Source organism: Linepithema humile, chromosome 1 (assembly GCF_040581485.1).
Source record: "Linepithema humile isolate Giens D197 chromosome 1, Lhum_UNIL_v1.0, whole genome shotgun sequence".
NCBI lineage: Eukaryota > Metazoa > Arthropoda > Insecta > Hymenoptera > Formicidae > Linepithema > Linepithema humile.
In genome coordinates, this window is record NC_090128.1 from 17,937,172 (window position 1) to 17,962,984 (window position 25,813).

General features: G+C 31.8%; 3 protein-coding genes across 10 annotated transcripts; 1 reads left to right on the plus strand and 2 right to left on the minus strand.

Moving 5' to 3' along the window:
• Positions 1–2,348: 2,348 nt before the first annotated feature.
• Positions 2,349–4,244, minus strand: LOC136997187 (uncharacterized). 2 transcript variants are annotated; one of them, XR_010887992.1, is made up of 5 exons: positions 4,031–4,244; positions 3,489–3,689; positions 3,262–3,411; positions 2,918–3,182; positions 2,349–2,809 (listed from the first exon to the last, which is right to left on the minus strand). XR_010887992.1 is itself a non-coding variant. In XM_067347642.1 (4 exons), exons 1-4 carry the CDS (start codon positions 4,090–4,092, stop codon positions 3,023–3,025), a joined length of 573 nt encoding a protein of 190 aa, XP_067203743.1. In that variant the 5' UTR covers positions 4,093–4,244; the 3' UTR covers positions 2,349–3,022. The 2 variants fall into 2 exon arrangements, 1 of the variants encoding a protein (XP_067203743.1); XM_067347642.1 differs by having other exon boundaries at positions 2,349–3,182.
• A 141-nt stretch (positions 4,245–4,385) lies between these two features.
• LOC105679440 (uncharacterized) lies at positions 4,386–8,900 on the minus strand. 5 transcript variants are annotated; one of them, XM_067347633.1, is made up of 6 exons: positions 8,729–8,900; positions 8,388–8,511; positions 8,003–8,281; positions 7,367–7,447; positions 6,937–7,122; positions 6,199–6,521 (listed from the first exon to the last, which is right to left on the minus strand). In XM_067347633.1, exons 1-6 carry the CDS (start codon positions 8,749–8,751, stop codon positions 6,447–6,449), a joined length of 768 nt encoding a protein of 255 aa, XP_067203734.1. In that variant the 5' UTR covers positions 8,752–8,900; the 3' UTR covers positions 6,199–6,446. The 5 variants fall into 5 exon arrangements, with proteins under 5 accessions (XP_067203730.1, XP_067203731.1, XP_067203733.1 ...); XM_067347629.1 differs by having other exon boundaries at positions 4,386–7,122; XM_067347630.1 differs by lacking the exon at positions 8,003–8,281 and having other exon boundaries at positions 4,386–7,122.
• Positions 8,901–9,052: 152 nt separating this feature from the next.
• On the plus strand, positions 9,053–14,645 carry LOC136997186 (uncharacterized). Of its 3 annotated transcripts, XR_010887990.1 has the most exons (8): positions 9,054–9,267; positions 9,781–9,979; positions 10,342–10,484; positions 10,652–10,916; positions 10,997–11,365; positions 12,133–12,358; positions 12,611–12,727; positions 13,169–14,645. XR_010887990.1 is itself a non-coding variant. In XM_067347640.1 (5 exons), the coding sequence occupies exons 2-5, from the start codon at positions 9,787–9,789 to the stop codon at positions 11,263–11,265; spliced, it is 870 nt and encodes a 289-aa protein (XP_067203741.1). In that variant the 5' UTR covers positions 9,053–9,267; positions 9,781–9,786; the 3' UTR covers positions 11,266–11,276. The 3 variants fall into 3 exon arrangements, 1 of the variants encoding a protein (XP_067203741.1); XR_010887991.1 differs by lacking the exon at positions 10,652–10,916 and having other exon boundaries at positions 9,055–9,267; XM_067347640.1 differs by lacking the exons at positions 12,133–12,358; positions 12,611–12,727; positions 13,169–14,645 and having other exon boundaries at positions 9,053–9,267; positions 10,997–11,276.
• Positions 14,646–25,813: the final 11,168 nt, after the last annotated feature.

A 25,813-nucleotide genomic window follows, 5' to 3' on the forward strand; every position in this document is an offset into this window, starting at 1 on the left:
TTGAGGGGAATTAAAAGGCGCGCGTACCGCATTTATACTTATACGCGTATTATATTTTATATATGTAATAAGAGTAATAAGAAGGTATAATATCTCCAAAAAAAGCAAAATTTTTTTTACAAAAAAAGTTAATTATTTTTATTAATCATACTTTACATTTACTGGTTTCTAAATATAACTGATCGATTACAAAATGATCTAAATCGGACAATTTTATCTTTAAATGATGTAGTTTCATGATGAATTCTTAATTTTAAATATTTTTCTAGAATTCGGTTGATTAAATCGTATTTATGATTTGATTCAACATCTAGTGGAAATATACCTGTTTCAAGATTATTAAATAAGTTTGTGGGAAGTATCAACTTTGTTCGATAACTTAGTCTAGCAATTACATTATTCATCTTTAAAAGGTTTGGCTCATTCCTTATTATCCGTTCTGCACAAACGCAAATTTTAATGACATCTTCACTTGGAGTTGTTAATAAATTTTTTGATAACCCTCTATTCTTCCTTATTTGCAATAAACAAGGAGGGCCATCACTCTCTAAAGCTTCTAAGCACGTTTGACAATTATCTTTTTTCTTTATTTGTTCTTTTAATTTTTTGACCACAAAACCAGCAATATAAGCAATGACACTATCTTTATACTCACTCCAAAACAAAAAATTATCGATATTATAATCGTGATCAAAACTTTGACTGAAAATCTCTTCGATTTCAATTTGGTCATTTTCGTTAATAATATTTGTGCTTGTATCATTTAATTTAACTTTAAGTAAAGCTGTTTGGTCTTGTAATCTGCAGTTTGCAGACTTTGGAACGAGCGAATGTACATGCGTCGCTATTTTTTTATATGCTGCTTGAAATTGACGACAGCTCGGATTATTATTAAACCCGCCCATTCTTCTGAGGACTGAAAAATATGTCTCCAAGTGGTCTTGAGAAAGTTTATATGTTAAAAAGTATGCCACAATTTCTTTTCTAAATAAGTCTTTTGCTAATTGTAAGACATTTCTCATAGTAATAATTAAACCGAAAAAGCCTGTTTTTCTATTACTTTTTAAAATGGGTTTCTCTGTATTTTGTTTTCTCTTGGTATTATTTACATTTTTTTTAGTCATGTTAAGATTATTTCCAATAGAGTTTTCATCGATGAAATTATTTTGATTTTCTAAAGTATCCTTTGGTTTTAATTTTAATCCCTTAATGTATGTAATATATTCTTCTACCTTTCTTTCCCAATTTTCAATATTTTCAGGACGAATGGAGTGCTGAAATTCATTATAACAAAAATTTGTTCTGACATTTAGAAAATCGAATATATCGTTTAAATTTCGACAAAATATGGATGTTCCATTGGCACCCTGAAAGTTTAGTAATTTCAAATCATCTTCTAAGAAAGATAACGCATCAGATGTGCTTCTGCTAAGAACTTGCACGGCCAAATTTACTTTCATTTTTTCTCTTTTGAAGTCTATGTGCCTTCTTCGAATTTTCGTTCCGCAATGTAAACCTTCTGTTTCTTGAAGAGTAACCAAATTATCAAGATATTTCCATTTAATCTCATTACCGTTGTCATCAAGAAGATTAAAATCTGATAATACGGTTCTTGCAAGTTTCATCATATGACAAGGATCAAACACAATATAAATGGGATTATTATTAATGGGATGTCTAAAAAATATTTCTTTATCAATGTCGTCAAAGTTAGCTCCAAGACGTTCAGCTGTAGAAATATTAACGCTTGTGCCATCGAATGTAAAGGTGCATATGCTATCAATAGCAACATCATGCAAAGTGCGTAAAATTACTCTTGTAATATTAGCCCTTTCCTCAGCTGCGAGACCATTTATTAAATAATAAGCCACAGGAGTTTTAAAGTGACCATTTAATGCCACTAACATATAAACCAATGCTGAGGTTGCTTCATCTGAATCATTTGACACCCCAGTTCCGAGATCAACAAATCCGTATGAAGTTTTACCGTCAAATTCAATATATTTTTTTATATGCATTTCATCTGCTTGCAAACCAAATTGCAACTGTTTACCTTCTTTCTTATATTCTTCAACTAAGTGCTGTAAACTTTTTAAAATATCTGCATTTATACCAGGGCTGAAGTCGAATTTTCTATACCATCGACGTACAGTCTCCGGATGTGGCAAGCCACTTATCACTTGTCTTGTATACTCATAGGCAGCTGTCGAATAAAACATCAAACTAGCCGCAAATTCTTTTAATTCATTAGGATAATTATTTTTTTTTGTGGACATGACATTTTTAAGGATTTCGGTCAATGCGGGACTTATTGAACACTGTTAGAAAAAAATAGAAAGAAATACACGTTATATTGTATTAGACTTTTATGCTTTTTATTGTTATTTTCAAGTTAATAAAATACAATGTAAATTATATGTAAATATCACTAAAAATGTATAAGGCATAATGTAAAAATTTATAATGATGGCTTATTATGTATAACACATACAGTACTCTTCATAAGTTTGAAAACATATAAAAGTGTGCAATATAAAGAAAATATGTACTAAAATCGATGTATTTTGATTTATAAATGATCAATACTTCAAAAAATTCTTAAACTACATAAAACGGAGAAAGATTAAAATATTCTTCTAAATAGCAAAAGCATACAACAGAATTAAAAAACAGAACATATAACATTTATTCCAAACGTAGTACTTTTTATGATTTGAGTTTGAGGAAGGAAATAACGAGCCCGAATTTTCTTTTCTTAATTTTGTACCACAGTCGGCTTATAACTTCTTCTGTGTGAGCTGATCATTCACTATGTTTAAGAATTAATCACTTTTTTATGTGTTCATAATCTTTCAACTGCTTTTTCGTCGGAATTTGCTAAAAATAGTGAGAAAAGTGAGTCGTTGGAAAGCCTTACCTTCAAAGTATCGACGGCATTACTTGACAAAAGACCCTTGTTGTGTAACTGTGACAGCAAATCTTTAAGGCATTTGACTTTATTTGTTAGTCGGCCAACTTGCTTTTAAAGACTATTTACTCGGGTGTTGTGCTTTTTAAGGTATTTCTTAACCACTTCATAACATTCGGGCGAAGTAAAATCTTCAGGACAAAGATCTCCAATAAATTTGACAGTTCGTATCTTATTGCATGTGGCAGTTTCGTCCACAGATTGCTTTCTTTTTCTGTAAAAACGAAAAGAAATATTAATATGATGCTGTTGTTAAAAATTTCATATTTTTCTTACCACATGTTGTGACTTACCTTGTTGACATTGAATCATTCTGACTATTATCAGCATTATTTATAAGTACAGGAGATAGAACATCTTCAATTACTCCGGGCTGTTGTTCGTACGAATCTGATTGCGATTCACAAAAAGATGACTTTTCATTTGTTGGCAACTTCAATATTCTAAAGATAACAATTTTATTTCATAAATAGCTTTATCACAACAATTTTATCACATAAATAGCTTATGATGAATTTACCTTGTATCGTACAAATCCTGGCATTTTTCTACTGTAGGAATTGCTCCTTTTATTAAATGTCTTTGTATCTGACCTAATTTATTAGTTTTGTACTGAAAATCATTTGGCTTAAAATGATCGTTGCACACTTTGCTGTAATTAGAAACATGTTTTCCGATTACAGCAATCCACTTTGCTCGCAATTCTTCTGACCGTGGTATGCTTAAAAAAAAATGTTTCTATTATTATATATATATATATCTTTTTTTTCTTAATAGTGTATCCTCCAAATGAAGGAAATTGTGTCGTGGGTCTTTAAACAACGTGCCTTCAACTCTTCTTTAGGATTACTTTGACCAAATTCCAGGTAGTTTCTTTTCCTTTTTCTTCTAAGGACGGAAATCCATAAGAAGGAAAAGAAAAACAAATTAGCCGGAATTGGTTGAAGTGATTCTTCGAGTCTTATAGCACAAATTGCTATTATACATATATTGTATAGGTTATACACATTATTGTAGGTAGATATAAACTATTTCTACAGCAATTCAAAGTTATATACGTACGTATGAAATGTAATATCTGCATGAGAGCCAGAATGCGATTTGCAAATGCAGCAATAAGACATTTTATTTTTTATAATACACCACAGATCAACAGATAAAACGCTAGGTAACCGTACGATACGTATTATCCCTACTGAAAAAAATCACGTGATAAAATCAAGTGATAAAATTACATAACAAAATCACGTAATTAATGACTAAGTAAATCACGTAATGAAATGTTCCAAATCAGTACATGATTTTTGAAAATTACATGGTTTGAAAAATCACGTAATGTTAGAAAATCATGTGATTTTATAGCAATCATATTTTAAAGAGCTGAATGATAGAAATAGAAAAACGAAAAAATATACAATTTTGATTTAGATATGTTTATTAATTTTGCATGTAGTAATGGAATTACATTATGTAGTCTCGATAAATGTAGCAATAAAATTACATTGTGATATCTTAATTATATGAAAACATTTTTTTTTAATAAAACATTTTGCATATAAAAACTAAAAACATACAAAAAATTCAGGCGTTTAAGCCAGAATTGCGTGTATTCTCTATTGAAAATACCCGTTAAATTGTTTAATTGCATAATTAATAACGTTATTTTCAAGAGTTTTCATCAGTTTTCATCAGTTAAATCGCATAACGAAATCATGTAATTTTATCACGAAGAATTTAGAAACATTTTATTAAATAACAAAAAGGCCTCCAAACATGTAATCTGTTACTTAAATTATCGCCATTTGTTTATAACATCATAATTCTCATTTATACGTAAAAAACGATTAATAAAAATACAGATTCGGCACTGGACATATATACATTATGTTATCTATATTCATAAAAACGCAAACTCTTTCAATGCTGTTAGTGTCTTTTATTATTAAATTATCAGAAATATTTACAACTTTTTTCAATGGTAAAGAATTGTTATTAAAAATATCTTCTTTAATCACTAAATGACAGATAGTGTACTCTTTCCTTGTTGGAATATCGATAATAAATTCTATAATGCGAATAAAATCTCCTTCTGTTGTTACAGCATACGAATTATCTGATCGAATCATATTTCTTCTTGATGATGTGTACAAACATCGTTCTTTTACCATTTTACGATATGTTCGACTTTCATCTGATAATTCAAGTTCTTCTTTCCACATTAAACTAGTTTTATAATGTGGTCCAAAGTATCTTGCATGCGATAATTTACATGTTTGTTTTGCGTTTTTTTTGTCCAGATAAGAAATAAAACTACTTACATTTGAAAACGCTTTCAAAGCAATATGTTTCTTTAAAATCAATTCACTTTGACTCATTGCTATCGATCTGCAAATTTGATGTACAACGCCCTTAGCACCATGCACTTTTCGAACTATTTGACCATTTCCATTTTCAAAACAATAGCCAGAATGAGCCCAAAGTGGGCCCCAATCTGCTACACTTTGTGCCAAATGCAATAGTTGATGGATGTTGTACGTCATAGCAGCTTTGAAATAATAGTGTTCGGTGTAATCAACAAATTTTGTTAATAAAGTATGAGCATGATTGACTTCGTTACGTGTAATACTTTTCTTTAATAAAATATGGAATGCTTCTACTAGAAGTGACCAATGCTTTATCCATATTTCTAAATGTGGAAAACATAGTAAAATCGGTAAACTATAGTAAAGAATCCAATTCTCCCACTCTCTTGCTTTCCAATATTTTCTATCTCGTATGGAACGAGATAAACGAACAATTTGATTGGGAGCTTTTATTGTTAATAACAAGTTGTCAATTTTATTAATATCATTATTGGATAAAGAATATGGCAAGTTGTTTGATTCGATCCAATACCCTACAAATTGTTCCGCTATTCCCAAACAAAGACAATGCATACTATCTGGTACAAAACCAGATATAATGTTAAAACCTTGCAAATTAATTAAACATGAAGGATTTTTTACACCATAAACGGGTTTTCGGGATGTAAGACTCAGTCGCATGTGCTCGATTGTTTCATTTTCAGTTCTTTTAGGCGGTACTTCATTCATTAAAGTATATTTTACACTTCCACCTCTCTTGTAAACAACATAATATCCTGGATGTAAGCACCAACTGCATCCGAAATAGCCATTATACTGAACTATACCCTGCATCGGTGCACGAGCAACAGAGTCTACGCAGCAACATAAGGTGAATACTTTAATAATACGTACTTCATTTGCAATAGTACATCGTACACCATTATTTGACAATTTGTTCATGTGAACAACGTACGGTTTTAAAAAAATATTCATATTTGGTTTATCTTTACCAAACCATATGCCGCACACTATAGGTCTAGAAGTTCTTACATCCAAAGGCAATTCATTTATAATCATTTGAATCGGCCAAATAGAAAATCTAGAACTTTCGAAAATTGGGGATCCATCACTGTTCATTGTAGTTGTAGCAAAATTAAGTTTATCATGTATTGACAATGAGTCAACAAATTCTTTGTATAATATTCCATCTGTAATGTCATCGAATTTTTCATTATTTCGCACTTTTTCGCGCACTACATAATCATAATATTTTTGATTATCTTGAATTAAATTTGCAATTTCGTTATTTACATTAATAATAGCAAAAAAGTCATTATATGTTGTATCTTTCAATGCAATTACAGTATCGCATGTTTGACATTCAACGCGATGATCTTTGCGATCAAACATTGCTACATATTTTTTGCAATTTGGACAAACTGCATGATATTCTATGACTGTTTCTGGATTGAACATTTGATCAACAAGATAGCGCGTACTAGGTAATAAAGAAAAATTAAAAAAACAATTTAACATTTTAAAAAGATCAGCTAATGCACTTTGTGATAAACAATACGTAAGCCCATACTTCAAAACTGCAAGTAAAATTTCAGCTTTACTTACAACTACTTGAGCATTAATAGTCTCATTATTATCTTCATTTTGCATCATTTCTGTTAATCTACTAAAACCAATATTTTCACTATTGATATCTTCAGAGTTGACTTCTTCGTGAATATCTTCGTTATCGCTATCATCTTCATCGCTACATTGAAATAATTCTTCATGTGCATCGTAATACCATGAATCCTGTGGATATAAATGATGTTCATTATAGAGTTTTAAAAAATGATTTATAAAAATACTTGTAATTTTTAAAATTTTTGAGAGAGAAAATACAGAATTAGAATAATATCTTATACATATTAATAAATTAACTTTACTTTTCTTAAAGATCAGACGGATATAAAAAAATAAAAAAGAAATTGATGTGTTATTGATGTAAATTACATACATATTGTGAATTATATGAAATTAAAAAATATAATCTTACACGAAAATTTTCATTCTCAGAATCTGATAAGCCATACAGTTCATTCGTGTCATTTATTGAAATCTGAGATACATCTACCATCTGCAAAAAATAAATTTTATATTTTTAAAAATGTACTAAATTAATCCTTAACACTTAGAGGTACAAAGTTTTTAATGCATAGTCTTGTATCAATGAATAAAAAACTTATAATTAAAAAAAATCTATAAAATATTATATTTAGAATAATAAGAATTTTGTTTAATGTCTTTTATACACAAAAGTGAAGCTAATTAAATTGAATAAAACTTTTCTGAAAAATCTTTTTTATGCATATCAAGTATTTATAAAGATTCAAAATAAAAAAGTATAGAAATACAATGTGTGAAATACAAATTGTAGAAATACAATTAAATATTGATGTCTGCCTCTGCATACTACTTAAAAAATGCAAATATCTGTTAATAAATGAATGCTAAGTGCGTTTTTTATAAGAATTTATAATTTTGTAGGCTGAGTTCCACTTGGTGATCGCAACGCTCGTGAACATTATCTATCTTTCTTTAACTTTCGATGAAAAACAAAGATAAAATGATTCCACAAGCGTTGCGATCGCCAAGTGGAACGTACCTTTAGTATAAAGTATTGTACACTAACTTGCTCTAATGCTGACAATGATTGTTGATCGTTATTTTGCTCAATAAATGGATCTTCATGTGTTGATAAAGATTCATGATAATTATGTTGTACGAGTTCCATGTGCTGGTCTTGTACTAAATGCAATGATAAGTCAGAACTAATTGTAAGTTGCTCATTGTTTCTAATATTTGCTAACAATGCTTCATTGGAGAATGATAGGCAAATACTATTATGTTGACTTGTGTTATCAGAATCTGTATTGTCGCTATCACTGGATGATTGACGATTACAGTATTCCTAAATGAAAGCAATAAAATAATATAATTATGATGCAAAATGTTTTTATATTCTACACTACAAGAATAGCCATTTAAATATTTTTAGAAATCTGTATAATACTTACTCGCCATTGAGCATCTTCGACACTGTTATCACTGCTTTCATCACTTGATTCACATTCTATATTTCTCCTGTATTGACTCGTTCTTGGCACTTTTAGAAATTTTTTTTCGAGGTAATTATGATACCTCCGCATTATATGTTATTAATATTTATATAATTATAATAAGAAGAGAAGAAAAGAGAGAACAAACAAAATACACATGAACGGTCATGAACGAGAATGACGACTTTTTGTCGTTAAAACGGGAAACACAATGCAAGAGAATAGCGATAGCGACAGAAATAGCACAGACTATAAGGCGATAGACACAGAATTCTCGACGAAAATTTCATCGCTATTACCTGTTCCGTATTTCTATTCGCATTGCATCGATATATGCATTCACAAATGTGGATTTTTTTGTTCTTATTGTTATGTTTATAGATTAATTTTATTGCTATCGCTATTCTCTTGCATTTTGTAAAACCCGTATCAGACGACGTATTAAAGATTGAGATTAAAGATTGAAGATTGAAATTTTTTTGACGTATCAGAATAAAGAACTTTTAGTTTCTTTTGTTTCAATTGGTCAAATTTCAATCTTTAATCTTCAATCTTCAATACGTTGTCTGATACGCGCTTAAGGGTCTTAAAGGTTATAACGCGCAAATTCCGTGTAACAATGAACATAGACATAACTGATGTAGAGTCTGTGATCGAGTCCTGAGAATCAACCATTGACGGCATTTCAGCAATTCGCAACACGTTTGTTTCTGAGATCACTGTTTCCTACCGAAAAATTCTCGTTCAACAGTAACGAGTCTTATCAGAGACAGTGAACGATAAATAATGAACAAAATCAATCGTGTTTTTTTTATTGGATTGCAGAAGCACACATGAGGTAAGTAATAAACATTTTTTATAAAATTTTTGTTCTCAGTCTACTTGAATAGTGAGAAGAGTGATTCATTTGATTTAGCAAAATGTGTTGCTAAAAAAATAATTATAGAGCAAATTAAAATATAAATTCTTTTTTTTGTATTTTTTTTAGATTACATAACCATTAAAATGATGTTCTCAAAATAGTTCAGACAGCACCCATATCCAAAATACACTCAAAGAAAATATCCAGAAGATATCCTATCATCCCAAAAACATTTTCTAGACGTTTTTTCGGTATGCTGTGCGATTTCATGAGAGATGTTATCATTTATCTCTATTCAAAATAGTTTATGATTATTTTTTATATACATTGTAAGAAACATTTAATTTTGTTTTTATTTATGATTTAAAAATGAATTCAATATTAATCATAATATAAATATGTAATACTATATCATTTGAATCATTTTCTTATGATAGTTAAAAATGTTTTTCAAGTTTTGAAAATGTAATTAAAAAATATTTTTTATAGGGTATTATGGATTCACAAATTAAATTTGCTAGTGTACGTTATTTCAATGATGAGAGCAAAAAAATCCACATTATTTCTATTGACAAAATAAAAGATTTTACAGTTCTGGATAAGTATGAAGATCCATATTTTGTAAAAAGACTGAATACTATAACCAATGAAGAAAGTTTGATCGCAGCTCAAATTATGGAAGTAGGAAGTATGTACAAAATTTATTCTTATAATAACTTTTAATTTTAAGTGAAAAGTTAATACTTTTCTTTTTTTCTTCAAATCTTTTGCGGTATTCTTTGTTTTCTTTTAAAACTTTTTTCTACAAACTGATTTTTTTCATTTTTTTTAAATTTTGTTTGTTATACTCCATTCTAGCTTGGTATTATGTATGTGTTATGTAAAAAGATTCTGTAATTTATTTTTTTGTAGCTTTGATATTACTTTCTCTTATAACAATAATTGTATTATTCATTCTAATCTTTTACTGAATACATCTAATAAGTATTTCTTCTTTTCAGCAAATAATGTGATTTTATTACGTTTTTACTAATGTGTAATTCTTTGCAGCTAATGAAGAGGACTTGAAACATAACAAACAACGTTATGTCTTTAAAAAAATGCGCTACAGTGATGCCGTACAAAAAATATTAGATAAAAAAGAAATATTAGAAAAAGAAAATCCAGAGCCTAACGAAACTCAAAAAGAAACGGTAATATTTCAATCACGTATTGTTATAAATTTTTACAAACATTTAATTGTTTATTTTAATTATAACTATTATTTTAATTATAGCTAGTATACTATTATTTTTATTTTATTTATATAATGTACATATTTTATGATGTTCAAAATTCTTAAAAATTATGAATTTTTAAGGAGTTTGATAATGAAAGAACATCGAAAGAAGGTGATGAAAATATAATCAAAGAGAAGTTGAAAGCTTCAAATCGTGACGATATAATATTTGAAAGGAACCGTGAAAAACTTTTTGATATTCCAATTGCTCTAGAAAAGAAAATTCAGTCTTTACAAGATGAAAACAAAAAATTACAATTAGAAAACAATAATTTGAAAAATGATATATTTTTTTTGAAAGAGAAACTTCATTCATTGAAAACAAAAAAACAATTATTTCCTGAAGGTAAAAAACATTAATTTTGAAAAAAAATTGTTTTTTTATTTACATAATTTTTATCAATGTTTGGCAATGTAATTATACAGAAATAAAGCGTCCGGCATCACCCAGCATAACCAGTACTCCAAAGAAGATGAGAAGTGAAACAGTTAATGTTCCCTTACAAGATGCTGTTTTCAGTGAACCTAGTACTTCTCAACTAAGGAGTGAGCAATCTTTATTGCAAGATGACTTTTGTATTAAAGTTTTAGCAAAAAACAATAAAACAACTCAAAAAGCAAAGAGTAATAAAAAAAAAACAAAGAAAGAAAGCAAAAAAAATAAAAAGTCAAAGAAAGATAAAAGAAAAAAATAAGAATAAAGGAAGTGACCTGGATTACGATTCTGATCAATATATTGGATTAACAGATAAAGAGAATATGACTACTTGGAACGACGAAGTAAGCGGAACAACTGTAAGTTTAGATGTAAAAAATGTTGTTTAAATTAAATTAAATTTAAGAGCTCCACAGGATGCGGAAACATTTGCCGCGCAGCAAAAAGCATCGTAATAGCCAATCAATTTACAACTCTTCCATAAGAGTGATCTTGATTCCAGCGTCGTTTTTTGTCGCACGGCAAGTGGTTCCGCGTCCTGTGAGCAGGAACTCTAAAGGCCGTATTAGATTACGCATTGAAAATTTAGATTAAAGATTGAAGATTGGGAATTTGATCAATCGGGAAGAAGCAAACAAATATTGCTTCTTCTTGATTAGTCCCAATCTTCAATCTTTAATCTTAATCTTCAATCCGCAATCTGATACGGGCTAAAGGCATTTTTAATGTATTCGCGAGAATGTAGCGATGTGTGCTTTCCGCACTTATAAACTCAATATTTTTATCTTGTCACGCACATCCTCGTAACGTATTTTTTGTTTTACTACGTAACTAGTTTTTGTTTTACGTTTTTGTACGTCGTTTTGATAAAAACAATAATTCTTTTGGAACTTATTTTTTTATTTTGGGAACTTAAAATTTAAGAAATATATAATGTGTGTTATTAATTAATAATATTATTAAAGAAGATTAATTAAAATTTAAGTATTTAAGAAACATACAACTTAAATATAAGTTGAAAATTATTAAAATTATTTTAAATCTGTATTTATAAGTTAATTCAATAACGATAATTATTAGAATAATTTCTAAAACAATAACAAAAATTTTAATTCCTTTTTTTTAGATTAAAATGATGCACTTGAGGTACGGTATCTCAATACCGTATATAACATGGAAAGAAATAAAGAAGTTGAAAAGACCTTCTTTATTTGTTAGACAATTGAGCCGAGCACTTTGGGGAGTGCACAAATTGATGAATAGAGCTGTGTTGTTGGAAAGAAGTAAAAATAGATTGCCCAACCGATCCCCAAGAAAGCCACTAACACCGGTAAAAAAAGCTGTTTTAAAAAGTATGTATAACAGAAAAAATAATCACTTTGTAAAGAATTAGTTATTATTGGATTATTTTATTAATATCACTATTAAAGCTAAATCATTATAATACAGGTCAAAAAAACGTCTAATAGACATCTAATAGACATTTATTTGGCTTAATAGTGCTATTAATAACATTATCCAATAATAAAGTTAGGATTTCACACACTCGCATTTTTAATGTACTCCGTCAAAATGAGCGTAATATAAAAACTTATTTCTTCTAGAATGCTATTCAGCTTTTATCGAAATGCACCACAAGAAAGAAAAAAAACAACTGATAAATAAATGGAGACGTTACTTGAGCATCTACATAAATTTTCTTATTGAAACAGAAATAAAAGGTAAATATTATTTTAACAACGTCAAGACAAATAATTTTTATCTGTTAAAAGGTAATCTTTTTTTGTTTTTCTTTAATGAAAAATTTGTAAAGGCAATTAATATAATGAAATTAACCCTTAAAGCATAGTAGTTTTTTCTAATAATAAGTAATAGATTTTTTTCTTTACTTTGTTCACTTAAAAAAAGTAATAAAATTGTGTTTACATGTAAAATATAGGACATTGAATTAAATAAAAAATTTTTTATATTTTAAACATTTTTTAGCATAGATGATTATAACAAATAAATAAACATTCTAGATTTTAGAGGAGAATCTTAGATCAAAACACCTTTCAGCAAATAAACACCAAACAATCAGAAAACAATATACTTCAAAAGTACTTAGTATTTAAAAAATAAAAAAATGTCTTAATAATAACAATGTTAAAAATGTTTTGCAGAAGAAAAACAAAGAAAAAGTATTTGCACATCATCCAACTCATCAGCGTCATCAAGTTCTTCACACAATAGCAATGATTCAAGTTCCAATGAATCATCATCAGATGATGACTAAAATAAGCTTATAATGATATATTAATCACGTTTTTATTTATAACATGTTATAAACAAATGGCGATAATTTAAGTGATACATTACATGTTATTTTTGAGACTTTCGTTATATAATAAAATGTTTCTAAACTCTTTGTGATGAAATTACATGATTTCGTTATGCGATTTAACTGGTCAAAAAAAATCGAAAATAACATGTAATTAATTATGTGATTCAACATACAATTTAACGAAAATTGTTTACCAAAGAATGTACGCAATTCTGGCTTAAACGCTAGTCTGAATTTTTTATATATGTTTTTTTGGTTTCACAATTGTTTTTAATATTTTTATGTGCAAAATGTTTTATTATAAAAGAAATGTTTTTATATAATTAAGATTTTGAACTAGTCAATAAGTAATTCATACTTTCATAATGTAATTTTATTACTACATTTATCGAGACTACATAATGCGTTTTCAAATGTAAGTAGTTTTATTTCTTATCTGGACAAAAAAAACGCAAAACAAACATGTAAATTATCGCATGCAAGATACTTTGGACCACATTATAAAACTAGTTTAATGTGGAAAGAAGAACTTGAATTATCAGATGAAAGTCGAACATATCGTAAAATGGTAAAAGAACGATGTTTGTACACATCATCAAGAAGAAATATGATTCGATCAGATAATTCGTATGCTGTAACAACAAAAGGAGATTTTATTCGCATTATAGAATTTATTATCGATATTCCAACAAGGAAAGAGTACACTATCTGTCATTTAGTGATTAAAGAAGATATTTTTAATAACAATTCTTTACCATTGAAAAAAGTTGTAAATATTTCTGATAATTTAATAATAAAAGACACTAACAGCATTGAAAGAGTTTGCGTTTTTATGAATATAGATAACATGATGTATATATGTCCAGTGCCGAATCTGTATTTTTATTAATCGTTTTTTACGTATAAATGAGAATTATGATGTTATAAACAAATGGCGATAATTTAAGTAACAGATTACATGTTTGGAGGCCTTTTTGTTATTTAATAAAATGTTTCTAAATTCTTCGTGATAAAATTACATGATTTCGTTATGCGATTTAACTGATGAAAACTGATGAAAACTCTTGAAAATAACGTTATTAATTATGCAATTAAACAATTTAACGGGTATTTTCAATAGAGAATACACGCAATTCTGGCTTAAACGCCTGAATTTTTTGTATGTTTTTAGTTTTTATATGCAAAATGTTTTATTAAAAAAAAATGTTTTCATATAATTAAGATATCACAATGTAATTTTATTGCTACATTTATCGAGACTACATAATGTAATTCCATTACTACATGCAAAATTAATAAACATATCTAAATCAAAATTGTATATTTTTTCGTTTTTCTATTTCTATCATTCAGCTCTTTAAAATATGATTGCTATAAAATCACATGATTTTCTAACATTACGTGATTTTTCAAACCATGTAATTTTCAAAAATCATGTACTGATTTGGAACATTTCATTACGTGATTTACTTAGTCATTAATTACGTGATTTTGTTATGTAATTTTATCACTTGATTTTATCACGTGATTTTTTTCAGTAGGGATGCGCTTTTAAGTTCCCCTCAACGTTGTCGACGTTCCCCCTCCAGACCAGCAAGTGACGGAGACAGCACCTTACTGCGTATCATTCTGTCCTTTAGAAGACGCGGACAACTCCTCTCACAGAACGCTGGGTCTATTTCACGAAGTAAAAGTAAGGAGACGTAACTAGATAGCGTATAGAGAAAAAAGTTGGTCACGAAAAATGTTCCACGAAGGAGGAGGTTTGCCGAATGGAATAACTTGCAACATTTCGTCGCCATCTTAAATCTGTTCTTTTTTAGCTGTACCATGAGGAACATGAACTGAACTGACTGCACTAAGAGCAAGAGCAAGTAAAAAGCTTACTTTGTGCTTGTGAAATATTCGTATGCAACGTGGTATGCAAATAATTTTAATTAAACATTTATATAAGGTATATATTTCAAGATTATAAATTTTAAAGTAAATGTAGTTTAACATTTAACATTTTATTTTTAATTGTTTTGCAGAAAATTAGAATTTATTGTAGTATTAACTTTTAATTTTTATAACCTAAAATTGTTGCATGTTAAATCAATTAATATTTCACTATAAGCAATATCTTTTAATCTATCTATCTATTTATCTATCTATTAATAAATCAGCATAGATATATTTTCTAAGTATGTCCAAATATTAATATAAATAATTTTTAGCAATATATTAATATTTTCATTTTTTTATTTATAAGATAATTTAACTGCATTTTATTTTTAAATATTTTTAATTTTTATTATAGATATAATAAATTCTGAAGTAATGGCCTGTTGTGTCAAAGGTTGCAATTCAAGGGGAGATAAAAAAGGATCAGAAAAAAGAAGTTTGTTCACACCTCGTACTGTAAGTATTTATGTTGGTTTTATTTTCAGAAATCATTATTGTATTTATGTTAAGGAAAAATATTTTTATTCAAGTTTTTTCCAAAGTTATCGCGAGTATATATTATAGTATACGAGTATATATATGAGTATATTGTACAAGTATATACTTTATTTAATTTTAAAAATAAAAACACAAAGGAAGCTCTTTTATAATCCAGAGCGGGGATTTTGTAACTTCTAGCGACGATATCGATATTGTTATGTTGTCGTTGCGCAGCTTTTTTGTCATCTATAATATCTGCGCAACGATAACATAACGATATCGATAGTGTCGCTAGAAGTTATAGAATCCCCGCTCTGAACTGGAATAAGATCGCTCAATAAACTTATTTTATTCTTGTACAAACGTTTCGGCGCAACAATTTAGGCCATCTTCAGTGTAATCTTAGTTACAATAACAAACCTACAATAACAACGTAGATAATTATTCCAGCTCAGGGTCTTAAAGAGCTTCCTTTGTGTTTTTATTTTTATTAATTGTTTAAAGAATAACCCATAATATTTCTTATTAAGAATTATTTAATTTTTTTATAGAATGATATGTTTATTTCTTGGTCCAATATTATGTGTAATAAAGATATAAAAATAAAGAAAACTAGCAGAATTTGTGAACTGCATTTTAAGCCTGAAGATATTATTAAAGAAGATGCATTTTTACAAGAAGATGGATCAGTCATTTATGTGCAAAGAAAAAATCCAAAATTAAAAGAAGAAGCTATTCCTACAATTTTTCCAATAAAAAAAAGTATATCATATTATCAACAGATAGAACATAAAAGTGACAATGATGTTATGTCTTCTGACAAGTTTTCAGTTGAATATGAAACTTTGGAAACAGTTTCAACAGAAAAATCAATTCCATCTACATCATGTGTGATAAATAAAGTATTGCAAATCAATAAACCTTTGCAAGAAGATGTATCTTTTATGTCAAGAAAAGAAACAATTGAATTTTCTATTGAAGATATCAATATTGCTAAAAATATTAAAGTCCCAACAGTTTATTGGTTTACAAATATTAACAATAGCTGTATGATGTGGACATGCTGGACAAGAGATTTGCATAATATTTTAAGACGTGTTATTATTAAAGCAAATATGAAGGTTCAAGTAAATATAATTCAATAAAACAATATTATTTAATATATATGTACATTTATACCAATAATTTATTAAAATGTTGATATATAAAATAGGTATTTATTGGAGATAAAGAAATTTCTTTTGACACAAAAATAATTCATAACATACAAGAAATTGAACAAATTTTGAAGAAATTAGAAAATTTTTTTCCTTGCCAAAAAGTTAATAATGAAAACAGGTTTGTGCATCAAATTATATTTTTATGTTTTACATAAATAATACTAAAGTAATAACAAAAATATTATTTTAGTCTTTTATATTAATAAAAATATTTACTTTTATTTTTTAGAAAGTTTTTATTTAATAAAATTGTGTATTATAATATAGCTTATATTATATGTAATATAAGCTGTATTATAATATACTGTGCACTATACAAATAAAAATAAAATGAAAAACACACTTTAAATAAAATGCACTAACCAATTTTACAGGGTTACAAATTGTCATGGTTTTGTAATTAAAGAGCAATATAGAGGAGAGAACATGAGATGTTTGGCTTGTAAGAGAAATTGGAAAATATTATTAAGAAAAGCGCATAATTTAACACCAATGCAAAAATTAAGAAATAAAAGCAAAAAATTACAAGTGTCAAATTTAAATCACAAACGTCGAGAAAAGAGGCTTCGAAACAAAGTATATTAAATATTTATATATTTTTTTATAACATACAAATTACATTTTTTATTGGAATTTATTTTTTAACTTAACATATTTGTATATAGATTATAAAATTATATAACAAAATAAAATATTTGAAACATAAGTGCACTCAATGTAATGAAAAAATAATCGAAGAAACTATTTCCAAATTACCACAAAATCAACAATTGGCAGTACAAGCTTGTTTTGCAGCAGCAAAGTTAAAAGATAACAGAGGCATGAGATATTCGAATGAATGGGTATATGAATGCATTTTACTTCGGATTAAAAGTGCAAAAACCTACAATCATTTAAGATCTCATAATATTCTAACATTACCTTCAAATAAAACACTAAATCGTTATATTAAAATTGTCAAAGGTTGTTATGGTTTTCAATCGAGCACATTTGAAATATTGAAAAAGAAAACGGCAAACATGGAACCTAATGATGTGCGAGGTATACATACAATATTTGATTTACAAAAATCAATTTTATTAATATGCAATGCAATTTTTACGTAATACAAACATAAAACATAAATCGTATATCAATAGATATTATATATTTTAATAGCCAAAAAAATTTTTTTAGGTGTTTTGTTGTTGGATGAAATGAAATTATCAAAAACTTTATATTTTAATAGAACAAATCTAAAAGTTGAAGGCTTTGTTAATTTAGATAAATATACTCCAGAAGAACAAAAGAAAAAAAAGGGGGACCATGCATTGGTTCTTATGTTTCAGCCTTTTAAAGGAACATGGGTTCAATCTTTAGCTTGCTTCTTAAGTGTTGGCAGCGCAAGTGCATCAATTTTGCATAAAATTATTATGGAGTGTATTATTTTAACAGAACAATGTGGACTAAAAGTAGACGCTGTAGTGTCAGATGGAGCATCATGGAATCGATCTATGTGGAATATATTTGGAGTAAAAGAAGAATGTGTTAGTATACAACATATTGTAGATGTAGAAAGACGCTTGTGGTTTATTTCTGATTTTCCACATTTAATAAAATATCTTCGAAATTATTTTTCTCAGTTTGATCGATATGCAGGAATTTGGGTGAGTTTAAAAATTTGCATCATAAGAAACAAAAATCTAAGTACACATAATTTCTTTCAAATAATTATTTAATTTAATAATTAAAAAATATGATAAACAATTATAATCAAACACTGAATAATTATAAATTATAATATATTTTTTATAATTTTATATTGTTCATATTTCTTTATATTAACATAGAAGCATACTATACATTTAATATGCAGTTGGCATTAAACAATTTCATATAGTTATTCTCCGTTACATACAGACTCCAGATGGTATAATTTCTTTAAAACATTGGTATGCGATACTTGCCATTGAAAATCCTCATGGTTTTAATTTAAAATCTAGTTATTATTTGGATGAAAACCATATTAAACCTAAGTATTACCAAAAAATGAATGTAGCAATGGCATTTCGAGTATGTAGATAAAGCTATACCGACCCGACAGTTTATTAAGCGTTAAATACTAAATCTGCTTCTTTGATTGATTTAAATCATTTAGGATAAAATCTACACCAATCAAAGCAGATTTAATATTTTGTACGCATACTAAACAATCGGTGTAAACTAAGTCATTATTATAATCATATATGTTATATATATGAATACAATGAAATTAAATGTTTTATGCAATTTTCAGTTTTTTAATGTGGCACCTACCATGCAAATATTGAAAGAAGCAAATATTCATCATGATTTGAATGATGCTGACGGCTCAATTAAATTTTGCAAAAGAGTGAATGCATTAATCACTGCTATGAATAGTCGTACTCCGAAGAACTCATTGCGACCGGATAACAAAATTTACAAGGTAATCATATATAACATAGCAAGTGATTTTATAATACAGTAATTAACATTTAGCGTTGAATTATATAAAATTGTAATCAATTTTTAATTTTATTAACTATTATAATGATTATCCATATATATGTACTTTACAGAATGTCGAAGATTTTTTAAATTTTTTAATTCAATGGGAAAAAGAAGCTAAAAAAATGCATTATAATTTTATAACTGATCAAACTTGTTATGGTTTAAAAATTTCTTTGAAAGCTACTCTTGAGAGAGAGAGAGAGAGAGAGAGAGAGAGAGAGAGAGAGAGAGAGAGAGAGAGAGAGAGAGAGAGAGAGAGAGAGATTTGTTCTTTTTTGATTAATAAATGCAAATTTCAATATTTAATGACATCTAGATTAAATCAAGATAATTTAGAGGTATATTTCGTTTTTAAAATATAAATAAAAAATATTTGTAATGCATAACTTTTTTAAAATATTAATAAAATATGTAATGTATATATAATTTATAATTATTTTTGTAGAGATTTTTTGGGATGATGCGAAATTGTGGTTCCAATGATCATCCTGACTCTCAATTATTTATACAAATATACAGGTTGATATCAACGTATTCTCTTGTAAAGCCCCCTAAAGGTTGTAACGTATCTACTGGAGAAATAATGAACGTTCTTCTCAATATTAAAGATATAGAAGATACAAAAGAAAGAGAAGAACGATGGATAAGTCAGATAGATACTATTTTGGATAGAGGAAGGAATAATGAAATTTTAGCATATGCCCCATCAATTCTTAATGATCATGATTTGCATATATGTACTACTTCAGATTATATTCTGACGTACATTGCTGGATATGTGGCAAGAAAAGGAAATAGGTTTTCTAAAAATATTATTAATAATAAAAATGTTATTTGCGAAGAATGTTTGAAGACGTTGATTTTACAACCAAATGATGTAATACCAGAAAGACATAAATTAATTCAAATAAAAACAAAGGGATATTTAAAAAATCCTTCAATAGCTTTATTTAATTTGCTTTCAATTTTGGAAAAAGGAATAATAGAGGCAACAAAATGTGGAGAAATTAATGTTAATACATTATTTGAAATAATGGAATTAATTGACGAAGAAAAAAATTCACTCACTCTCATCGGTTGTGAAAAACATAAATATGAATTTACTAAAAATATTATTCGCTTTTATTTAATAACACGGATGTTTTTTTTGGTCAAGCAAGCGAACAAAAATGATAATGCTGAAAGAGAAAAAACAAAGGAAAAAAGGAAATCTTCCAAATTAGTTCAATTAAATATTCCAAATGCTACAAATATGCATTCTCAAATAATTAATGAAACAAATACGGTTGAAACTGTAATACAAATGAAAACAAATGCAAAAAGGCGTAAAATTGAAATAACTTCTTGTAAAAAACAATAGCGTAAAAAGTAAGCGTTAAACTTTATATATATTTTATATACTTACTTTTATATTTTATAAAAAAAAAAATGTTTATTTTATAAAATAAAAAATAATTTACTTTTTAATACAATTTATTGTCATATTTACAATTCCAATCCCTATTTTTATAAAATTAAAATTCATATATATATACATAATTTGTAATATAGATAGAAAGCTAATATGCTTTCACGATAATAATTTCAAGATATAATAATCTTCTAATATCTAATTTAAATTAAAATTATCAAAATATTTATTATATGCAATCAAATGTTTAAACTATTGTTTGATTTTATAAATATTGTATTATTTTTACAATTTATCAACAATTTTTAAAAATTCATTTACTTCCTCAATATTTTCAATTACAATAAATTTTGAAAAAGAATGAATTTCATTATTTATATAAATATTGCGACGTGAACTAGCCTCGGAATCACGCCAGATCCGAGGGAGCACGCCCAATGGAAATCGGTACTCGAGGCATCGGCAATAACTGCTCGACTCGGTAACTTACGGTATCAGAAACAGATGCTTAATTCGGTAACTCGCGGTACTCCACGCTCGTCGGGAGCAAGGTAACTCGCGAAATCGGCAATAACTGCACGATTCGGTAACTCGCGGTACTCCACACAATTCGGGAGCAAGGTAACTCACGCGATAACGGTAACCGGAAATGGGCGCCAGGTGCGAATAATCGCACCGCGGTATCGGTAACTTTAATAGTTCTCAAAATTTGCTCGGCCGCTCCCCGCTCAGTATGGCAGAGGGGCGCAGTTCTTTTACTTAACGTAGATATCTGGAGTGAGAGGTGAACACAAGGACAACTCAATCATTAATATTTAACAATAATGTATTTCCATGATTCGGTTACAAGGGTAAAGATGAGTAGATCGTTCGGCCTGAGCCGATACGGCGGAAATAGTCTAGTACGGTAGTAAGGTAATTCGCTCAATCAATCGATAACGAGAACCGATTTCGGTAACCATATAAAATCTCGGAAACGCGATCACGATAATTCGCAGCTGATCCGACGATATTTGACAAAACAAATGACTTGTATTACGACCATCCGATACGGTCGGTGAAGGCCAAATAAATATACTTTGAACGACGGTAGCCTAACGGCCAGAAATGCGATGTCGCGGAACGGCTATTTTCGCGGGCTTTCACGTTTCTCGCCGAGACGCTAACGTGGCGGTAACAGCGGTCTCGCGGAGAACGCTCCCGAGCAAAATCCGTCCGCGGACATCCGCCCACGGTACTTTCGGTACGGTGATAACGCGACAAAAACGGTAACAAAACGATATCGTAAGGAAGACTGTAGCAATTAATCAGTCTCCTACAAAAAGAAACGGTAACGGAAAAACGGTAGCAATTAGTCAGTATTCTACAAAAAGAAACGGTAACGGGAAGACGGTACGGTAACGAAACGAACGGCAAACGAAACGGCAACGAGAAAGAGACTGTCGGCGCTTAACTCACGCAAGACGGAGAGACTTTTACGCGATATCCGGAGCCGGCTGGACACGCGGTAATTGAGCGTCAATACACGCTCACGGTATCAAAAATCTCGGTTAGTTGTGTGAGAGACACTAAATACAAAACAGACTCACGCTACCAGCCATAACCGGACGGAACTCTACGGCTACCCGAGAGGCGGCTTACATCGAGTTGACGTCTTCGGCGTCTTCGGCGTCGTGGGGTTGAGTCCTTGTGTTCGTCCTCACGCACTCGCGGCACGCCGAACAGTGCCTCTTCTCGGCTCTGCCTCTAGGTCCTTCCAGATTCGCGTCGCCTTCCTGCGCATCCTGCCGATTTTCCGAAAAGGGGGGCCCCTGAGAACCGCCCACAGTTCATCCAGGGCGCCCCCTTCCGCTCACTGTGGTTTCCTCAAGTCTTTCGGCTGATAGTGTGTCGGTAAGTCGATGTTCCCGGAAGAGACTGGTTAGGCTGGCCGGGCCATACTCCGGTCCTTCCGGGTGCAGCATCTTCGGGGTCCTCGAAGCCGTCTGCAGTCGGGCGAGGTCCGCTGCTGCGTGTCTTTGTGTTGCTTTTGACTTTGTGGCTGAAACCAAAGCGGAGTTAGATAGGGCTTGGATGGCGGAGGCGACGGAATCGCGGTACCTGACCTTTTTCGTGGGGTCACTAACGCGTGGCCCCTGCGGATGATCCCCCGGTGTCCGGCTTCCCTGGCGATGCTGTCTTCGCCCTGAGGCACAAAACACGCAACGCCGCCCGCACGGGATCTCGCCTTACAACTCAAAAACGGTATTACGGTACAAAAACAGGAATTACAATACAAACGACGCGCAAAAATGGTGGAGTCTCGCGGGTTGCTCTCTCCACGCGAGGAGCAACACCAGGGCTCCTTGCTCCCTCGGCCGGGCTATCGCCCTTGTGACGGCGCTCGAAAAGCGTCACGTCACAACTCCCCCTTCCCAGAGGAGGACCGCGGGGTTTTCGGTCCCGACGAACGCCGGTGACCGCCCCTCCGGTAGCCTTACCTGTGTGTTCTCACTCCAAAACCGCAAAAACTCGACAGCCTCCCCAGTCGCTTCGTTTTTCCTCCCCCCCTGTCCCTTTCGGATTTCGCGTGCGACCCTCCCGGAAGTCTCCACGAATTTCCCGTCCACGCGAGAGTCACGGGGTGTTTCTCAGTTAACGGGAGGTTCACGCCTTACTACCAGGGGAGGGTGAGGAAGTAGACATGAGTCGGTTTGACGGGCTTTATTTGTGCGCTGTCAATGCAGCGACTGGTCGGTAACAACAACGAAGAGAAAAAAAAGTACAATCAACAGAATAAGGGAAAAAAAACTATAACTATATAAAAAAACTATAACTAAAAAAAACTATAACAAAAAACTATAATTATAAAAAAAACTATACTAACTTAGCCTATGAGAAATACAAAAAAAGAAAAGTGAAAAGAAAAAAAAACAGCAAAAAAAACGAAAAAGTAAGAAGGACAAAGAAAAGAGAAGAAAAAAAAGAAAGAACAGGAAGAAAGAAAAAAAAGAAAGAAGAAGAGAAAAAAAATGTTGGGGTATGTGACCCCTGGGCCTTCACTGCGAGGAGGATTCCGACTGGCTTCGCCACGGCCATCCCTCGGAGCTGGTGGAGGTTTGCCGGGTCCTTCGCCCCCGGTCGCCTCGTCGTCTCCGCTCTCGCGGTCCCCGGGGCCCTGTGTAGGGCTCCGTCCGCCGATACGTGGGTCCGCAGCGCGGGCACGTGCGGACGGTCACGTCCCTCTCCCCGCAGCCAAAGCAAAAGCTCTGCATCCGGGGCAGGTCGCACTCCGGGTAGGCGTGCAGCTCGGAGAGACAGTTCCAGCAGCCTCCCGGATGCCGCAGGTTCTCCGCTGGAGGGGCCCCGTACCGCCGGGCTAGGTCCTCCCTCACCGTCTTAGTCGGCGGCGGCGGCGGCAGCCAGTCCTCCTGGACTGGTGCCGGTTGTCGGGCGCCCTCCTGGGCATCCGCTTGGGTGCCGACCTCGCAGGTCGGTCCCCGAGTCGTTTCCACCGCCGCGTCTCTCGTCTCTCGCGCCGGAGTTTGGGCTTCTGCGTCCCGGGTGGTAGGAGGCTCGGCCACTACGGCTCCCTCCTCCGTCCACCGCCAGCGGCGGGCCACCTCCATCGTGTCCCACAAGTCGTCCCAGAAACCGGGCTCGTGGCTGTGTATAAACCGCCATACACGACGGTGGCGGTGCCAGAAGGCGCGCGAGATCCGGCGTAATTCCTCGCCATCCATTACGTTGCGCTGCATCTATTGTTCGGGATCAGGAAGGCAATATGGTTTCAGGTCTTGTACGTGAATTTTTCCCGCGGGAGATCCGTCCAGCTGGACTAGCTCGTACACGACGGGCGAGATCACCCGCGAGATTTTCAAAGGGCCCTGGAACTTGTGTGCCAACTTCGCGGCTATATTCTGCGCCGCAGACGATAATACGTGCTGTCGCTTCAGCACCAAATCGCCGACCTCAAAACGTCTATCACGCCTGCGTAAATTATAACGGGAGGACTGCTTTTGAAACGCCTGGTCTAGGTTTTCCACAATCCATTCGCGCAATGACTGTAACTTCGACATGCGCTTCCCCCAGTCCGCGGTATCTTTACTCTCAATTTCGGTAACCTCATTATCGCGACGCCTTAGCGATTGCACCGGCTCCAACTCCCTTCCTAAATTGAGGAACGCAGGAGATGTCCCTAAGGACGAATGAAACGCGGTGTTGTATGCGAAACGAAATTCGGACAAATGTTCGTCCCACTCGCGGTGGTCCTTCTCTATGAACGAAATGACCATCGTCTTAAGAATGCGGTTTACTCGCTCTACGGGATTAGCCTGAGGATGGTAGGGCGGTACCGTGGTGTGCGTAATATTACGCCCTTCGGCAAACGCCTTCATCGTTTTATTGATAAATTCGGTACCGTTATCCGTCAATAAAAATTTCGGAGCGCCCCACCGAGAGATTACTAAATCTTCGAGGGCCTCTTTAATTTTGATTCCGGTAGCCGATCTGAGTGCCTTGCACTCCATCCATTTTGTGAACAAATCCTGAATAACGAGAATGTACTGAAATCCCGATTTACTACGCGGCAATGGTCCTATGATATCGGCAGCTACGGTTTTCCATGGGCCGTCCGCAATTCGGCGACCCATGAGACCTGCGGGACCCGTTTGTTCGACCTTGGTGCGCTGGCAAATATCACACGCTCGCACGTAATCGGTAACATCCCGAAACAAATTCGGCCAGAAATAAGAAACGGCGATACGCTGATAAGTTTTTTCTACGCCCAGGTGACCTGCCTGCGGCGCGTCGTGCGAGTCTTTTAAGGCTTCTCGGCGCAATTCTTTCGGTAGGACTAATTTCCACCGGTCGAGGTCTTCGACTATCTCGGAAATCACGCGTTTCGGCCTCAAAAAGTACAATTGCCCGTCCACGACCT